Below are 19,766 nucleotides of genomic sequence, written 5' to 3' on the forward strand. Positions count from 1 at the left end.
ATATGATGCATACAAACACCTTCGGATAGAAGCATGGTGTCGAAGGAAAGGACTGAGGATGGTCCCAGTCCGTCAAACTTATACTTTTGGATCAATTAAAATGTCCAGTTCTATGTTCAAATAGATTTTTAAGAAAAGATATTGTTGATAAAAAGTTATGGAGGTTTAAAGGGAGTATGTGTATTTTTTCACATGCACCTGTGGGAGCTTTACAGTAAATGCATTACAGTAAATGCTGCATTACACACTCCTTCTTCAGCTGTCCCTACCTATAACATACATGTCGACCTTTGGAGGAGTGTCATCCCCCCTATAATATAATTTAATGACTAGACCTAGACCTACAATTATATTTAAAACATAATATAAGTCGTTAAGAACATATTTATTTGCAAGTTTTTTAAATTGATAAACATTTAATTTAATAATTTTTCATGAAAACGAGTCAAAATTTCACACATTGTCTCTTTTCGAAGACCACCATTTTTTTGTCTCAGCTTTTTGTTACTATATTTTAATGCTGTAAACTTGGTTATGAATTAATGCATTTATTCATACTTTATTCTTTTTTTTATAGGATTTACAATACCATGTCCAGTCGAAGTCTTAAAACCTTCTCAGCACATGCTTCAATTAATGTTTTTGCCAGGTTTTGTAACCAATCTAATGCAAATATATCAGACATCTGGCCTGAGGGCAAAATTTGATTGAATGATTGAAAATGCAGCCCGTCGTTGAATTTTATCCAAACTGCAGCCTCTGTCATAAAATTACAAGTCAATCTTGCATATAAATTGACCCTCCACTTTTTTTACTGAATTTTACAACAATGTGATTATAAGTCTTACCCAGACTTTAGTAGTTACATAGATCATGGCTGTCCAATTATAACACATGATGTGTGTTACTAAAATGATGAAATTATGGTACTTTTAGACACATTTCTTCATCGTGTATAGAATAACATACTGTTGGGGGATAGGTAGAGCGGTAACGAGACAAGTGCGAGGCGATGTTTGGCATCTTTGGACCCATCCAATTGGTTTGAAATGGAGGTCTTCGGAGATGATTTATTAGTCATCTTATTTGGGATGTTCTTTCCCCAAGTGGCGACTGTTGTGAGATCAGAGCATGGAAGGTTGCCCTCTCCCCCACCTGCCGACATCCATGCCGGCTTGTTCAAGCACACAGCTAAGAGCTGAAGGAGACAAGTCAAGTCCTATTTTCCTCAACATAATGCATCAAAGCTCGTCGAAAAAATGATCCACGCAGTTGTTGACAACAAAGAGGCGACACTTGACGAAAGGTCATTTTTTTGCGATGTTTAGTGCAAGCGCTCTAAAACGGATGCGTGAATTAGAGGTGTATGTATCATCATTTTAAGCCTTGTAAATGACATTTTACTTATTTTGTATTTGAATTAATGTTATTCAAACACAGATATGTGGAAAAAATGCTCTGTTTTTGCGACTATAAGTCAACCCTCCGTAATGTGGGGGTTTAAAATGAGGGGAAAAAAACTGGACTTGTACTTAACTTCTTGTACGGTAATCATCTCTGGTCCGTCGCCCAGTTGACTAGCATATAAAGTACACTTGCCAATGCAATTTCAAATTAACCCACTAGAGTGCATCAGCACTTTGTGCCAGTCCATGACTCTGAGCTCATCTCATGACTTTTGATTACTAGCTCCTCTAAAATTTGAACATGCCTAGGAGGTTGATTTCTCTTAGCCTCATGAAGGAGCATCTCAGTTGCCTCAAATATGCATCAAGGTGCTAAGATTGAGCATTAGGGAGCTACTGCAGGCTAGTTTCACATCTAATGATACATCTCATGCATCCTCTGCGGAAGTCTTGTAGCTCCTCGATGGTGACATCTGAAAACACTCATGCACCAGCTGGACCCTGGACTTTAAATTAAATAGTTTTATTCGATATTAGTGTAATTTCTTGATTATTTCACTTTGAATATGCATGTGCTACTGAGTGTCTGTTCTGTTTGGGGCAGTATTTAATATCAAAAAGACTTAGCCAGCTGGGATAGGCACCAGCAAGCCTGCGACTCTTGTGAGGATAAGCTGCTTTAAAAAATTGATGGATGGATGGATGCCTGTGTGTCCTCTAATAATGTTCATTCTCCATCTGCTATGTGTCTCTGACTTAAGGAACCGCTGGATACAACGAAGATGGAAGAAGTTGAGGAAGGAGAGGTGGATAAAAATGAAATAATCATCTCCAATAAAAAAGTGATTAATGAAAGTGATATTCAGTTGTTGTCATTGAAATGTTAATTTTGATTATTGTTCATGCTGTATGGTTTAGTTTTGTTTTTTTCTCGTTCACTACACTTTCCACTAATTTGTCTCTGATTTCAGACATTGAACAGTCTGGAAAAGCGACGGAGAAAGACGGGAACAGATGTTTGTGTCGAAGCAGAAGAGGGAAAAAGAACCACCCCCATTCCCCATACCACAGGGCTAGGCGTTAGCACACGACGCACTACCTATCTCACGGTCAGTATTATTCAAAACATCTTAGATTTTCAGTTTTTCTTTCTTTTTTGTTGTACCACTTATTTAATTCACTTTTTTTTTTTTTTCTTTCATAGGAAGCACTGTCTACTGAGGAAAAGTCCGCATTACCAAATCTGCCTGCCCCGGTTGCCCCAATTAAACCTACACGCTCTTCTAAGCCTCGTCCCAAGAGCCGAATGCCTCGGTATCGCTCCAGCTCATCCCAACGTGCCAGGCGGCAGCGTCAAGCGCTAGCCCAGCAAGCTGCTGCTGCTGCTGCTGCGGCTGCTGCAGCTGCGGCAGCTCCTGTAGTGGAGCAAAGTGATGGTCTTGATGAGGAGGGTTCTCATTGCCCGTATGGTTCTGAGATGGGCCAAGGGGAGGGTGTCCTGGCGACTGCTAATCCCTTTGATGGAGATGGTCAAAGTCTTAATGGCATAAACAGAGGCAACTTACGTTTCCCCAAGACCAAGAAGGTTAGAGAACATTAGACATTTAAGTTATTCAAGTACTTCCTTGTTAAGCAATAACATAAAGTTTGGATCAAATCTGTGTACTGACAGCTCGCATTTCAAAACGAATTTCTGATTTTATTTCACATTTTCCAAATGTTTCAGTAATGTTATCCACATACTCTACTCGACAAAATTTCCACCGAGAAGTGTACCCGGTTTACTCTACCCTACTCTACCCTACTCGCTTTTTTTCTGATAACCGTTGTGTTGTGTTTCCAAAAAAAGTAGTCTGGTTACAAAACTTGATGTAAATACTTTAGAAGCCATTGATTGGTCTCAGCCAGATTTAAATAAACGGCAAGATGGTGAAAACAGCCATCATTAAAACAAAAAGAAAAAAAATAGAAAGCTTTAGCTTCCACAATTCTTTTGATGGACTTGAAGTTAAAGTAGTTTTCTTATTGATGAAATATTCCAAAACACCCACAATCCAAACACCAAGTACAATAATCCATTTGCGTGCTTGTTTGTTTTTGGTGATTGCATGCAGCACGCATTTTACTGTCACTGGTAACAGGACGTCACTGGCGAGGTGGGGAGGGGATCCCAGGGCAATGTAAAGGCAATGTTTTTTGGTGTAGAGCAGAATAGAGTAGTGCTGGTCAAGAGTTGTGCTGTACAGAAATCCTCTTAATTGTTTCACCAAAGATAATAAATAAGAAAACACTTATGAAGAAAGCAAATTTAGTTTTGAAATTTTTATGGTCCTTTAATGTTTACAGTAATGTTTAATGAGACTGTACTGTACACTTGTAGAAGGAGATCATTACTTATTATGACTTATTGACAGTGTTTCTTGATAGGGGAAACCTTCCAATGGTATTTTTCATCATATGTTTTCAAGCTCGGCTTTTTCTGATGCGTCACATTGGCTGTATTTGGCCTGGGTGACTCAACCGGAAGCATAACGTTTTTAACAACTTTACTGTAGCTCCGAGGATCGCTCAACAGTCAGCCAACAACTCGGTTAGGGAACCATATTAGTCAAATTAAATAATTTCTCTTCATATCCCTAATGATCTTTCATGTAAATTCATCATAATCCATCATCAAAATTTCATACAGTCCTTTTTGAACATATAAAAATTGTTGTTCAGCATGACCATGTTAAATGATTTGATGAATTACTGACTAAACTGTCAACAGAAGATTCATCTGAAAATATAGTCCTCAGCCTAGTATCATTCATTGAAATACTTCTTGGCATACCTTAGTGAATTTTTCAATGGCAACTTCTTATAACAGCCTATTGATTGCTTCAGCCCCCATCTACACCCTCCCCATCTCCATTCGTTTATATTGTATGTGGCATACATATTCTTACTTTATCATTAATACATGGCTTTTTTTTTTAGTACCTGGTGACTGAGTGGTTGAATGAAAAGACTCCTGCAGGGGAGAAGATCCAGCAAGAACTGCCTGTTGAGCGGCCACTGAGGATAACCACTGATCCAACAGTCCTGGCTACCACCCTCAACATGTTGCCAGGCCTCTCACACTCATCTGTTATCTGCACGACACCCAGACACTATGTCCGTTTCGGCTCCCCTTTTAATCCAGAGAGACGCCGACCCCGTCCACTTCAAATGGATGGCACATATGGCTGCTTTAAAAAGGTGAATGATGTATGTTTTATCTTTTTTGTTTTCCAGGTTTATCCCAAGGACCAGAAGTTATGTTTTTTTATTTAACTATATGACATTATGAGCAATCAATATGTTTATTGTTGGTTGTTCATGTTTACTGCATCAATGGACTCTTATCAGTCCCTCCAGGATGTTTTTTTTATGATTGTTGTGGACTAAAATGTCTGATTTTGTGGGCAGTTTTCCTAAAAGTTGCAACTTTTTTTTTTTTGTATTTTATTTTTTTATCTCACAACTTCAGATTTACAAAAAGTGTTTTCTGCAAATTTTAACTAGATTTTTACAAGCCAAAAATGTAAAAGCAGATATTTCCAAATATTCTTCTTCTAAGGGCATCACATATTTTAAGCTTCAAGTGTAACTAATTGAATGATAAGACCATTGAACAATATAAATTCATTTAACTTGGAAAAGTCCATATAATTTTTTACTTAAGATCAAAATTGCATATCTTTTCATGGTGCATATGCACATTGTAATTGAAATACTTAAAATACAGTGCCTGTACTATGAAATATGTAGTGCTTAATATTATCAAGGCCCAAATAAAAAGATTAACAAAGAACAAAAAGTTAAAATAACAAATAAGACCTCCATTTTCTTCCTCATGAGTTCCAACCATGGTTGGCATTGTCGTGTGGATGTTTTTGAAGTCATACATTTAAATTAGCTCTTTTCCATGAGTTAGCCTGATAGAACATTTGTGAAAAGCATATCATGAAGACATTGACTTCTTCGAAGGACTTTTGGAAGGCCTCGACAATCCGGGTTACTATATGTGTCATACATGTAACGTGAATTGAGGCAGCATTATCTGCACCAAACACTTGAGACATCCTCATTTGGTACAGTGTAGTCATGGAAACTGCATCACCATCTACGGTTAGTGATTGGATTGATGAAGAAAAGAATAGCTAGAGCAGTATTTTGGAGTTGGTAAATGGTTTGCGGTCTCACAATTTTTTTTTATACTTTTTTTTGTGAGCTATAACAAGCCTGAGCTCACGGACCGAATTTAGCATAATGACCCACCAGATGGGCATATCCCACTCTCAATGCGTCGTCCCCACAGCTTGTGGGAAAATCACTTTTTTTTTTCCTATTTATACTTACACGCAGTATTCTTAGATCCTTTGATAACTTCTAGTGTTTAATATTGACTACATATTTCCACCTAGATTTATACAATAGAATAATAAATATTATATTTATATGGTAAATATATATACATTTAATAATATTAAATAATAAATACATTATTTTACTTTCTGAAACCCTGATAGTGCATGCCACTGATAGCTACCCCGAACTGAGGTGTTGTACCACCCTGTCAAGCTCAAAAAAAAAAAAAAAAAAATTTCTGGCCATGCCCTACAATGTCCATACACCCCCGAGATGGGAAATACTGTAGTGGATCATCTCTCTATATATATTAGTAATTTAACAATTTGGCTTTGCTCCTACAAATGAAAATAGTTTGCTAGTTTGAATTTAAAAAATAAACTATTGAGAATATAAACAAGAAAAGCTATTGTTCATAATCTCATACTATTGCCTAAAACCTGCAAAAAATGATCCACAAAATTAGAAAGTTGCTCCGCAAAGTAAGTATGGGATTTGCAAACCTGAGCTATCCCCAAAAATATGTTAAGCCTTAGATGGTGATAGTTCTTGTATCTTCATGCAGAGATGGATAAAACAGGTGGAGGACGAGAGCTGTTCAGCCAGTGTTGCGGATGGCACAGAGTCCACTTCCTCCCAGCAAAGCACCAGCAGCAGATCCACCCCCAATCCCTTGTCCAGTGGTATACATTTATATTTCTAAATTCTAAATTTGTCATACAGTATTATAAAAATGATGTGCCATTTTCAAATTGTGTCTTACCGTCCCTGTTTTTTAATGATAGAATTGAATGGTCCTTTAAAGAAGCGCCATGCCAAGTATATGACGGAGACAATGCCGATATCCTCTGACCAGCTGCTTCGCCCACTATCACCAATTACACCACCCCTTCCTGAGGACTCCCTACTTCCACCACGTCACAACCCCTGTAGCTCTTTATCGAATGGCCTTGCCTACTCACCAATGCCCTCACTGCCAGTCAGCCGCTGCAACACACCATTGCAGTTTGAAGTAAGTACACGCAAACATGTAGACATACACAAAATATTCTTTTTATGCACTTGTTGGTTAGCAGTAAGTTACGCTCCATTCATGTGCTCTTTTCATACTTGTCAAAAAAAAGGATGACTGAAAACTTTCGACCTGTATCAAATGCATCGGTTTTGTCTGCTAGCTGAGGACATGAGCGGTAAATATTGCACCAAATTTAAATTTGCTTCAAGCCGCGGCACATCTTGGTGCCACTATTCAGGGGAAAAAAACTGTTCAGCTCAGACTTGGTTGTTGTCATAGGTGAAATTTAGGTCGGGTAGGGACATGTGTTTCTGCATACGTTATGTGTATTGACGTTTCTACTGTTTGCCATTTCCTGCAGATATTTTGACAATGCTTTTGTTTTACCCATGACTCGGAATTCAGTTTTATAAGAAAGTGTTTCATCCAAGCACTAACCACAATAGAAAGAAAGTTATTTTACCATTCATATCATCATCAGATCCAATTTTTTCAAATGTGATTCAGGCCACTTGGAATGTGGTCCTGAAACAGATCTGTATCCGATCTTTTGTCATTTGACTTCAGTCTGAATGGCCAAGATGTATTATTCCGACTCCCACTTAAAAAAACAAATGACAAACGTCACAATTGTGCGCTCCAAAACGCGGGAACAGGTTGGAAAAAACAAAGCAACAATAGTGAATGAAGTGGAGACAACTCAATGGGAGGAGAGCAAGATGTATTATTTTCTCTCTTTCGTTCGCTCTCTCTATTTCGTGTGCTCACTCGCTCGGAGGTTGCTGGCAGTGCGCAAAATGCCATCGCCAAAAACCTACACTTCTGCTCTTCAATGTCCTCCTTGAATGTAACGTATTGAAAATATAGTGTTCCTAAATTATTCACGGATAATGGGGACTGAACCCCCCCCCCCCTTCCCGCAAAAAGTAAACTCTGCAAAGTAGGACCACTCTTCCAACCCCCAGGAATTTTAATGCTTGCGTATGTGGGTACTAGAATGTTTAAAATGTGAAAAGTATTTATACTTTCCATATTTGAGACAAAAATGACTGCTGTACACATATTTACCTAAATCTTACATTATTAAATCTTATACACTAACTTTACTGTCTTCCCTTTCCGTTTCCATGCCTTGGCTGTATTCGGGGACATCGAGGGCCATAGCTGCCCTTGGAGTCATGGCCCTCAGAGGTCAAACTAGAGTGGAGCCTGTAGCTGACCAAACATGATAACAAGCAGAGTTTACACTTTGAATACCAATTTATTACAAAAGCACTCAGGAAATAGATTTCCACCACTTTTTAATCCTCACCGCTCTCCTTCTTCCACGCTCGTGTGTGATCTTCACCCGGAGAATGCTCCAAGTACTGTCCTCAACTTACTGGCCAGGCAATCCAAAAATGATTGGCTCCCGGCGCAACATCCACCAATGAGGGCAGGACTCAGCAGTTGTAATCCACTCCTGCCGTCATTGACGGCTGCCCTGAGCCGCCCATTTCAAACTTCAATATATTTTTTAAAAACATGAAAAGTGTGCACTTGTAAAAAATGTAGCGAAACAATATAGAGCCTTGAAACCGATGTATTCAATCAAATCAAAACACCAATTTTGTGCATCATTGCTCTTCTTTGCTCTCCTCACACCAGACTGGTCAACCCATTTTGGTCTCACCTCCTAGTATACTTCCATTGTGTAGTGTCAATTTGCCATTTTGCAGCTCTTTTAATCTTGTTTTTTTTTTCCTTTTCTTTAGGATTTATGTTGTGTCATAAGTTTGCCTCATCTTCTTTTTTGTGATTACATCATTTTTTTCCAACCTACTGCAACTCTCGTTTGCATTTGGGGGGTGGGGGGGTAGTGCGTATCATTCCTCTTTTTGTAGCATTCGACTGTTCCTTACGTTCTGTGTTTTTAGTTTGCAATGGGTTTTTTTTTTTTTCTTGTATTTGGGTGTTTTTCTTTTTATTATTTTATTCTTTGTTTTATGTATTTTATAATGTATAATGATTTTGCTATTCCTTTTCTTCATTCCTCTTTTTTGAGTATTGTGACAGTTGAAATGTTTCTGACAGTTGTCTTGAACACTTTACAATGGGAATACAGGAAAATGCTTACTGAAATCACCTGCAAGATAATGCTTCGTGGAATCTCATTTATTCATTTCACATAATTAAATGGTAAAAGACCTTAGTCTTCTTGTATACTCATCATTGTATGGGTATATTAAATTAGAATAAAGAGAAGTCAAGTAAGAAACCGTTAAAAGTGCAGCATCTTCTCTACACCCCTACTAAAACAGTATGGTATTCTGAAAAATAGAATAGAATATAATGCCTTTATTGTAATTGTACACAGTTATACAACAAAATTGCATTTATGGAATGTGGATTAAACAGCAAAAGCCAGTCATTTTTATTCCTCCAATAGGGTGGCATTTTACCTCTTGCTGTCAACTGCTAATGACATCAAAGTTGCTCAGGGCTCAGCTAACAACTTTTGACTGCCTCTTGAGATTGATCAAAACAAATCGATTTTGCTGCTTAATTCATAGTTCATGACGATAATATCATTCAAAAGACCTTGTTTAAACTAGTAGGACTGCATAGAACATATTTTTGGAAACACATTTTTTATTTGATTTCTCTTTTAATATTTGGGTTGTGTGTTTTAGACACTGACAAGTTTCTAACAGCCTCCTGTATTTTTTCTAGAATATCTCCTCTCCTGAGGCTTCGCCAGTTCACCGTCCAGAGTCCATCTCTCCTGAGGTATTCCCATTTGTCCAAATCTCATTTCTGAAATGAGCTTGTAATTGTTACACAAAACATGATTACATAGTTTGCATCTCAACATATTTTTTACGTCTTCCTTTCTGTCCTATGTCTTCACCATCAGCCATTTCTTCAGACAGACTTCGACATCCCTCGGAACCAGTTCCCAGATGCTTCACTGACTTCTATTTTAGGGAGCCCTATGGCTGTGGCCCCAGAAGAGTTTTCCATTCCTGGAACTTCTTTAGGCAATGATTGCCAAGATACAGCATCTGTTGGGATCAGTTCCTTGAAGCCAGTGTCAAGTTCAACCTCAGACCGAAACCTCCAAACTAAAGAACAGGCCTTCAAGACAGAGTTTAACCTCATATACACTTGCTCACCCCTCAATGCAAACTTGGGAAAAACTGTGGCCACTGACCGACGTCACTCGCTAGCAGAAGGAGGGTTCTCCCCGGAAGAGTCTTTACAAAATTCTTTGAGTGGCCAGGGGCTATTTGGAGACAATGCTCTTGACTGTATGTCACCATACAGTGATCTTCATTATGGTGGCAGCTACCCAGAGAGTAGCACATCTCCTCAAACCAACCCGCCACAAAAAAAAAAGAAGGCAAGTACACAACATTCTTCTGACTAATGCATTTGGTGTGTTTTTAAAGGAAATGGGATTTTCTAATGTTATTGGGGCCGCAAGTAATTGTCTTTTTTTTTTAATTTATGTATTAAAAAAAAAAAAGGACATTGTAGCTTTTACCCTTCTCCCATTCAATCTCTCCTTCCCCCTTCGCTGCTCTTTGAAACTTTTTGCCAAGTCTTTCTTCCACTTTTCTTCCAAGGCAGAGGGCCAACCATCATACCATTAGTCTGCTGACAGGGACGCCAGATTACCAAGCTATAGCTGTAACAAGTGAATACAAGACTGTACAAAATCTGGTGAATATTTTCCCTATAACTACGTCTCTCAAAGTGTGCATGTATTTTTTTTTTTGGTTCATCTGCATAAAGCACCCACACATGTCCAAACAACAGGACTTTTGTCAAAACATGGAGTTCTGACTAAAACTGTTGGCATTATCATTTTCGGAGCTCTGGGAGCCGCATTTTTTCATTGAACAGATTTCATAAGGTCACATTTGATCTGCACCTTTCTTTCTTCTTTTTTCATCGAACAGATTTCATAAGGTCACATCTGAGCTTCATATTTCTTAACTGCCTGACGAATCCCATTTACAGTCTGTCATTTTTATAGTTTGAGATTATTGTCCTTTGTCATAACTAGTTACACAGAAGAGGTCTAGAAGTTCTGGTCAAAGATTTTTACCTTTCCGACACTTTCCAGTTTACCTAAATTTGTACAGATTTTGTGTCATCCCTTCTGTGTGTTTCAAATGCTGGTCACATATCTACCTGGCTCAAGTTATAGTGGAATTAAAGATGAAATGAAAATTTGTAATTATACCCATTTGCAGTACTATATTTTGCCCAAACATCCAATACACTGTAGCATCAGTCAAGTTGTAATACACAGGGCCAGGCACGAGGACCAATATCCAGTAGCTTTCCTGCAAAAGACGTTAAAACAAAAGGCTTAAAGGGACAATGTGTAAGATTTCGACCATTTTTCATTACGGACAGCAGGAGGTGGTGAATTTTCCATTGTCCGTAGCTATAAAAGACATGGCAGTCTCCAAAGGAGTGTCACCCCCCATGTAATATAAATTAATGCTAACTAGATCTACAATTATAATTAAAACATACAGTTGGTCATTAAGAACATATTTACAGTGGGCCCCCGTGTTACGACCTTAATCCGTTCAGCGGTTAGGCTCGTTACTCGAATTCGCCGTATGACGGGCAATCCAAACCTATGTTTATTAGTGAATGCGTGCAACGCGTGCAAAACAATAGGTAAAAACATCACGACTTTATACACATATTTAAAAATAGTAACATAATCTACTGTACAGTTAAATAACATAAATATACAAAGGAAAAATGACTTTTATCTTTGGGGCGACGTGACTTGAGCTGGTGGTGGGTGGAGGCGGAGGGGAGCAGAGATGAACCCGCACAATTTATTTATTTTTTTTCTTAAACGAGAACTTTTTTCAAACGAGAACATATTACCGGCGATTTCCTTCTCTTTAATCCATAATAGAAGAAGTCTCTCCATTTTGTTGTTGACTGAGGTCCGTCCCCTGGCAAGGAAAGTCATGCCCTTAGAAGACTTGCTTGCTTTAATGGCTTCCTTGTTCTTGAGAATTGTACCGATTGTCTAGCGGTTACGGCCATACTCACTAGCAAGGTTAACTATGCGTGCGCCTCCTTTGTATTTTTTTATTATCTCCTGCTTGGTTTCTATTGTCATCATCCTCTTACTTCTTCCTTTACTGCCACTTTCAATTTTAGAAGCCATGTCTAACAGATACAAATTTGCAAAGTCTTCACAACACACCGACCAGCTCGTGCCATCAAGCTAGATGAGGGAATTCGGCCAATAGCATATCGGCATTTCTGTGATTGACTTGACGCCAGCCAATAGCAAATCGGCATCTCCGTGACTGCCTTAATCGACCAATAGCATATCAGCATTTCCGAGACATGCGAGAAAAGTTGCTTTTGTTGATGCAGCAAAGCGAAAAAAATAGTGCGGACACACTGACCGGCATGTTGGATGGTTCGTAAGACGAAAGGTTTGTGCGTAAGAGGGGGACAAAAAAACGCCGCGGTCCACGTCGTAAAATGAAAAATTACGTAAGACAGGGGGTTCGTTAACCGGGGGCCCACTGTATTTGTACGTTTTTTTAAATTTATAATTATTTAATTTATTCCTTTTTATGAAAAATGGCCTAAATTTTACATAGCTCCTTTAAGGCATTAAATCCATGCGCTAAACAAAAAAAAAGCCCTTAATTGACATTACAATATATTAAATCAATTATTCAAAAAATCTTGACGAAAATTCAACACATGCCAAGTAGGATTTTCTGGTTGTAGATACAGTAGTATGAACGTCATATTTACTGAATGTCTCTGGAACCATCACACAATTTCAGCAGCAGAACAAACAAAACAATGAAGTAAAACGATGCTCTTAACAGCAATTTTGGACAGCATGGGACATCGGGAACATTGCCAAGTTGTCCTAAATATCATTCCAAATGAAATTTCATTCTTTAATAGCGCTAAAATACTATAGATCATCCTAAGCTCTAGGAACCCTGCAAAATGTCTTGTGCTTTTTAGAATTTTGAACCCATGTTGCTTACTGAGGTTGACACTCATCTGTGGGAGTGTTCTAGATATAGCTTTGAATTGTTCCCAGTGCAAATTGTTAGTCTTCCTAAATTCTTAAGGTTAAGGATGTAATAAAAGGATGTTCATTGTAAAGTAGTGTTTTCTATAATGTGCTTTCACAGAGCTACTCACCTGCTTTACTAAGTGTTTTCACTTCATTATAACCTGTGTGACCAGTCTTCTGTTCTTCTTTTGTTCATGGTGATGACAGGCATAGCGAGCCGTATATCATAATGAAGAAGATGTTTTGTTCCACGGTTCACATGGTTGTTTGGCGCTATTAAGAGAAAAAAACAATAGTACAGTCCAGTAAACAGTCATCTCCCCTTTGGCATACCTCGGGTGACCGGACGTCTGGTTTAAGTTGAACAGCAAACCAATTGTTTAGGGCCATGAGTTACACATTACACATTTGTCATAGCAATATATACAATAAGCACATTTTAAAAATAATTTTTAAACATGAAACATAGTTCCAGCTACTGCAAAAAAATCTTGTGAAATGTTATCAGACAACAGAGCTCAGCATTTCTGGTAACGTCTTTCCAATGTGAAACAATTAGGTTTGTTGTGTCCATTGATTTGCAAATTTATAAACAAGGTTATGGAAAAAAAAGAAAAACAAAACAAAAGGTGCTTGCATTTATTGATCAATAGCTGCGTGGAAAAGCAAAAGAAAGTGACTACTGTTCACACTTGCACGGTCAACTGGAGGTGTGTTAAATCAAGTCTGATTTGATCTCTTTGATGGTTAATTTTCGGCAGTAATTCCACAAATGCCACAAATTCCATTTCTCTAATCTTTTTTGCCTGTCACATTAATTTGAGACTTAGTCTCAAGGTTGAGGTTATTGAGCTCCTATTTGTCATAATACTGTATCTCTGCCATTTACCCCCTTGTTCTTTATGTGTCATAACATTAAGATGATGAGTCCTATCATTTCCATTGAGTTGTTTTCTGTATTGTTTGTGTGTGGTTGAATCTTCACCTAGTCTTCTGTGTAGTTGCCGGGTTTTTCATTTAAAAACCATGACGATTCTGACGCCTGAATGCCCAACAGTTAAGTTTTAAGAGGAGTTTTCTACAAAGATGTCATTGTGAAATCTTTACTCGATTGTGCTGTATTGTATGAAATATGATTCATTTGAGGTCCAGGTGAGTCTCACGAAACTGGTGCATGTGATCTTTGACTTCCTCAATCAAAAAGCTAATTCACATTAGAATGGCACAATCTCTGTTGGAGTTCACTTGTTGTCAGCAGAAACCACAAAGCATGTTTCCCTCTCAGGTGTCGTTGCTGGAGTATCGTAAGAGGAAGCAAGTTAGCAGCCATGACCCTGGACCGTCCAGTTCCAGTTTGATCCTGGGTAGCACCCCTTCTCGACCTGGTTCTGATCAAATCCAGGAAACCCACCTTCCCCATTACTTGATGCATACCCTCACCTCAACACACAACTGTACACCTTCATCAGGAAAGAGTGGTTCCATTGCGCAGATAGAGTCAGTCAGTCCTCCAGACCACCAGGGCTCATCAGTGCAGGCAAAACAACCAGATAGAAACACTCAGTGGTGAGAGTAACCAGTTAGAATTGTTCACATTAAATTGTTACAAAATGTGTAATCATGATTAAATAAGCGCTTTTTCCTACATTAGGATGGTCCCTACCAGTGTTGAACGCCTACGGGAAGGTCAAGGAGCACTGGAGAAAGTGCTGAGAAGCGGCAAGATGGACCGAATGCTCAAGAGGAGCAACAGTTCTACAGAAAAAGAATCTGGTATGAAAAAATGAAGTCAAAAAGTGATTGACATCTTTAAAACGCGTGTTTGTACAATTGCCCTAAAAAAAAAAACATCATAACTCATACTTTGGTTTGAGACTAGAAATTAATTTAGCTAGCATTGGGCTTTTGGATCTTATACACTCAGCTCGTTTAAATCTAAAAATGTACAGATACACGTTTCTATATCAGACGTATTTTTACTTAAAAGTACCGTATTTTTCAGACTATAAGCTGTGACTTTTTCATCATGATTGGAGCCCTGCGGTTTATAGTCCAGTGCGGCTTATCTGCTGTTTTTTCCCACCGGTCAAGCAAATATGTGTTCAAGGAGTCAGTTTATGGAACAACTATGAAGTAGAATTGAAAAGATGTGAATCAATGGCTGTGCTGAAAAAGATTTTTAAAATATATTATCAAAAATATATATTTTTTTAAATGTCTAAATTGAATAAGATCTTGTATAAAAGTTTGTGACATATAAATGTTATATACAGTATACAGTATATGTGTATGATTGTATTTATAAATTTATGATTGTATCTTTTATTTGCAGTGTGTGCAATGGTCACTAAAAAATTGTGTCAATTAAACAATGAGAGACAGAATGCTATTGAAGTATTGATTTTGAGTTTGAACTGCTATTTACCTCTGCGTTATTCTGATGGGAATATCCATCCATCCATTTTCTATAAATATAATGTTGGGACTAAATATGCAGGAATGTTCAATCTGTTAAAGAGAGGATGTTGCAGTTGGTAGACAATTAAAAAATATATATAAAGAACATTTAAAAGTTTCATATTACCATCATATACCTGCGGTTTATTGTCCGGTGCTGCTTATCCGTGGCGAAAGATTTTTTTTTTTTTTTTTTGCTCAATTTTTGCCGCTGCGGCTTAACGTCCGGAAAATACGGTAATTACGCTGATTGGCCGAGCTCGGCCGGTGCCTGAATTGCAGCTAACGGCAGCTCGTATTAACTGAGGTTCTTACGGCATTATTTTCAATAACATAAGCCTTTTCATAAACCTTTCAATAAGGAAGTGCTTCTTGTAGCAGAGAACATTGCACACCTTGAGGCTTCTACAAGGTTTTGGCTAACTCGTACGTTGATCTAGAGTGGAGCCTGAGCCAGACAAATAGGATAACGAGGTGGTACAATCAGCTTGCATTTATTTCAACAGAACTCTTAGTGACATTTTGGCTCCCTTGCAGACTTGACTGCTCGCTCTCTGTCTCACTCACTCACTCACTCACTCACTCACTCACTCACTCACTCACTCACTCACTCACTCACTCACTCACTCACTCACTGGCAAGCAGCACACTGCTCATTCACAGCACTATACCTGCAACAAATATGTATCTTATGACTACAAATGTGAGAAAGTAAGAAGACATTCAAAAGATGAGATTTGTTCTGTTTTGCTCTAGTTTTTACATTGTCGGCAAACTCTGGGTGCATCCTTTACACGGTAACATTAAAAATACTGGAGTCTGACCCTGAAATCAAGGGTGCGTCCTATACACAGGCGTGTCCTATATTTCAGAAACTATGGTATGGCCCCCCCTGCTCTGGGTTTCTCACCGTGGGCAACTCCAGAGTGGAAGAGAGTCCAACCCCGCTCGAGAGGACTGGAATTGAAACTCAAGCTGTGTGTGGAGACGGGTCCGACCATGTCCAGTCGGAACATTTCTGCCCACACCAGCTCAGGCTCTTTCCCTGTTAGAGATGTGACATTTAATGTCCCTTAGAGCCAGTTTCTGCAGCTGGAGATCGGAATGCCAAGGCTTTTGGCTGCTGCAAAGCTTACATGTTACCCGGCCTCTTGTGCCCCTCCTACAGGTGGTGAGCCCATGGGAAGGAGGACTCACATTACCTTTTTGGGCTGTGCCCTTTTGGGCCTTATGGGTGAAGGCCTGGTCACCAGGTGCACGCCAGCAAACCCCACTTCTGGTCCAGAGTGGGGCCCCAGTGACCCTCATCCGGGCAATGGAAAACTGAGTCCAATATTTTTATTCTTCATTTGGGGTCTGTGAGCCGCGTTTAGTCCTCTCTTAGAACCTCTTTGCCATGGATGACCCTGCCAGGGGCGTTAAGTTCCTGACAACTTAGCTCATAGGGATATGCAAACCCTTCCACCACGAGTATGTGGTAGCTCATGGAGAGATTTTCTATTTTCTTTGCTAGAAATTGTTGAAACAAAGGAAAATGAAGCTAGTTTTACTTGTTGACAGTGATGGCACAACATTAAAGCCATATACACAGGCAGTTAATTTGTCTCTGATGTGCATGGTTTTGTCTTCATTAAAAAAATGTTCCATGCAATGACGACATTGAAAAGTAATTAAAACAAAACATTATTTACAATACATTGTCCCAAGACATTTTTTCACTCAAGGCATTTCAAAACGTTTCCACTACTTCCTGGCTCACAATAATGTCACTGCTGTAAACAAACTGCCAAGTCAAGTCAATTTTATTTATAAAGCACATTTAAAAAGACCATGCTCAACCAAAGTCCTGTACTGTAAACATAAAAGTGCATAATAGAAACCTGAAAAAGAACAAAACAAAAACACATAAAACACACAAACCGACAAAGACATAGAAAACACAGCACTTCAGGTATGTCAACTTTCAAAGTGTACAAAAAGCAAGTGAGAAGAGGTAAGTTTTTAAAAGGGATTTAAAAGTAACAAGGGTCTGAGCGGACCTGATGGACAGTGGCAGACTATTCTGGAGCCTTGGGGTGGCTGCTGCAAAGGCTCAGTCACCACGAGGCTTCAACCTAGTCCTAGGCGGAGCCAGCAGCAGCTGGTCAGCGGACCGAAGGGCTCAAACTAGAGTATGAACGTGCAGAAGTTTGGCTAAATAAGGGGGGGCCAGGCCATTTAGGGCTTTGAAGGTGATCATTAATATTTAAATTTTATTCTGAAAGGAATGGGTAGCCAGTGCAGAGAGGCCAGTACTGGTGTGACATGAGAATGCTTCTCGGTACGGGTGAGGAGACGAGCAGCTGCGTTCTGAACCAACTCTAGCTGGCTGAATGAGGATTGATCGAGGCCAATGAGCAAGGAGTTGCAATAATCTAACCTTGATGAAATGAAGCAGTGAATAACACGCTCCAAGTCTGCCTGTGTGAGATCAGTTTTGGATTTAGCGAGGAGCCTCAGCTGGAAAAAAAAATGGTTTTAACAACAGAGCTGATGTGTTTGTCAAATTTAACATCACTGTCCAGTAGGACACCCAAGATTACGAACGGTTGTGCATGCTTTAGTGCTAAGGGGACCCAGGATGTTAGTGATGGAGCTTGGTGTGACGTGACCGAAAGTTATGACCTCAATTTTACTGTCATTGAGGTTGAGAATATTGGCCTTCATCCAGGCTTTAAGGTCGCTCAGGCAGTCAAATAAGGACTGCATCGAGCCCTCGGTGGAGGTGCTTAAGGGCAGATAGCGTTGTACATCATCTGCAAAACAGTGGAAGGGAATGTTGTGTTTGTAGAAAATAGAACCGAATGGTAAAATGTACAGGAGGAAATGGACGGGGCCGAGAATAGAACCTTGAGGAACTCCGCAGGTAAGAGGGGCTGGAGAGGAGGAGAAAGCCCCTAGGTTGACTGGGAATACGCCCTGGTCTACTTTTACCTGCCACGAAGCATTGTTGTGGTAACTTTCTCCTATTGGTCTTTCAGAATGATGCCATTATCCCTTTCTGGTCCTTCTGTTTGTCATATTTTTTATAACTGTTATTAATTCTTAGCCATCTGTGTCTGGTTTTGTTGGTAAAATCAACCAATTTCTGACATAACTGATTAATTCAGACATTATGCATGATCCGTTTAAAGGAAAGAAAAATCTGTTCTTTTTTTCCTGCTTGCTTTTAGATGCAGATCAGAATGACATGCAGTCAGTGACTCTTTCTTCGTCATCAAAGAGTCCACGACATAGATACAGTCCATCTATGTATTTACATCAGGTATGTGAAAACCCATGTACAGTGATCCCTTAGTACTTCGCGGCTTGCCTATCACGCCCTCAGTGCATCGCTTTTTTTTTTTTTTTTGAGAGGGGGGGCTATATTGCGAAGGGACAACCTGTGATGGTTTCCTGCATGCCAGACAGACGGACTTCGGTTTCACTTTTCCCGGGGTTTTCTGGTCCCCATTAACCGCAAAAAATATGGGATCACTGTATATTTACAGGCACTCGCCTGACCTAGCCAGGTACAGGTTAATATTTCTCCAGTTTAGGACAGCCTTTTAACATTAGGAAAATCGCAAAATTCTTAAACTCCTAAATCTCCCAGAGCTTTCATTTTGACGGCCTGTGCCCAGTTGCGCTCTGACAATATCAACTGTAATGATTGTTATTCGCTGTTTGAGTTACCGATAAAGTGATATTGTTTATCCAAATTCTGTCGTGCGCTTTTATAATGTGAATTATGTAATATAAATTGAGGAACAGGTGGAGGATTCCCTACTGTAGCGTGTGACTGCAGCGCTGCTTCCAAGATAGCTGGTAGTAAAATATTAGTGTGCTTGGAAGGAAAGGACACACGGAAACCGTGTTGCAAAATACCTCACTTCGTAAGAACAGGAAATAACTGAATATGCGGCAAACAAAACAATCCCGTCCCCCTCAACTCTTAGATCCATGGGAGAATTATGTCAACAAGGATACATTATCCTTTTTTATTTATTGATGACCCAAGATGTCATGACTATCACATTGAACGGCCGATATTTTATTACCTGTGACGTGGCTCCACTTTGCTGGGACAGGAGACCGTTTGCTTGGACTGCCTGTGTATCAGCCAAGACTTCCAGTGACCATTTATTCTCACATTCAGTGTCTTAACTATTTTGAAGCAGATGTCATGCTGTCATTGCTTGCTATGGAAAGCCCACGGTGCCGTCCCCCGCTGCGCTTCTTTACATTGAAATGAATAGACCTTCACAATTGATGGTAGTGGAAGATGAAGGTATAATAAATTGTAAATATGTTTATGCTTGTTAATATACCGTATTTCTCTAACAAATTGAGTTTTTTTTCCTCTCATTTTAAACCCCTATATTAAGGGAGGTTGACTTATAAC

The 19,766-nt window shown here is 39.2% G+C and overlaps 1 protein-coding gene across 5 annotated transcripts in view; it reads left to right on the forward strand.

The window, feature by feature from the left end:
• Nucleotides 1-19,766, forward strand: part of setd5 (SET domain containing 5) — a 59,013-nt gene that overhangs the window by 35,937 nt on the left and 3,310 nt on the right. For 2 of the 5 annotated variants that reach the window (XM_088423429.1, XM_088423430.1), the window contains exons 13-24: nucleotides 2,168-2,248; nucleotides 2,378-2,515; nucleotides 2,611-2,991; nucleotides 4,386-4,646; nucleotides 6,364-6,481; nucleotides 6,584-6,810; nucleotides 9,526-9,582; nucleotides 9,710-10,195; nucleotides 10,426-10,518; nucleotides 14,172-14,452; nucleotides 14,538-14,659; nucleotides 18,556-18,647. In XM_088423429.1, coding sequence (XP_088279555.1) covers nucleotides 2,168-2,248; nucleotides 2,378-2,515; nucleotides 2,611-2,991; nucleotides 4,386-4,646; nucleotides 6,364-6,481; nucleotides 6,584-6,810; nucleotides 9,526-9,582; nucleotides 9,710-10,195; nucleotides 10,426-10,518; nucleotides 14,172-14,452; nucleotides 14,538-14,659; nucleotides 18,556-18,647 — 2,337 coding nt within the window. Of the gene's footprint in view, nucleotides 1-2,167; nucleotides 2,249-2,377; nucleotides 2,516-2,610; nucleotides 2,992-4,385; nucleotides 4,647-6,363; nucleotides 6,482-6,583; nucleotides 6,811-9,525; nucleotides 9,583-9,709; nucleotides 10,196-10,425; nucleotides 10,519-14,171; nucleotides 14,453-14,537; nucleotides 14,660-14,888; nucleotides 15,271-18,555; nucleotides 18,648-19,766 lie in introns of those variants that run through there. The other 3 variants (XM_088423431.1, XM_088423433.1, XM_088423432.1) reach the window with 3 other exon arrangements.

Source organism: Hippichthys cyanospilos, chromosome 9, assembly GCF_059441005.1.
Source record: "Hippichthys cyanospilos isolate Australia breed blue-spotted pipefish chromosome 9, RoL_Hcya_1.0, whole genome shotgun sequence".
Classification (NCBI taxonomy): Eukaryota; Metazoa; Chordata; class Actinopteri; order Syngnathiformes; family Syngnathidae; genus Hippichthys; species Hippichthys cyanospilos.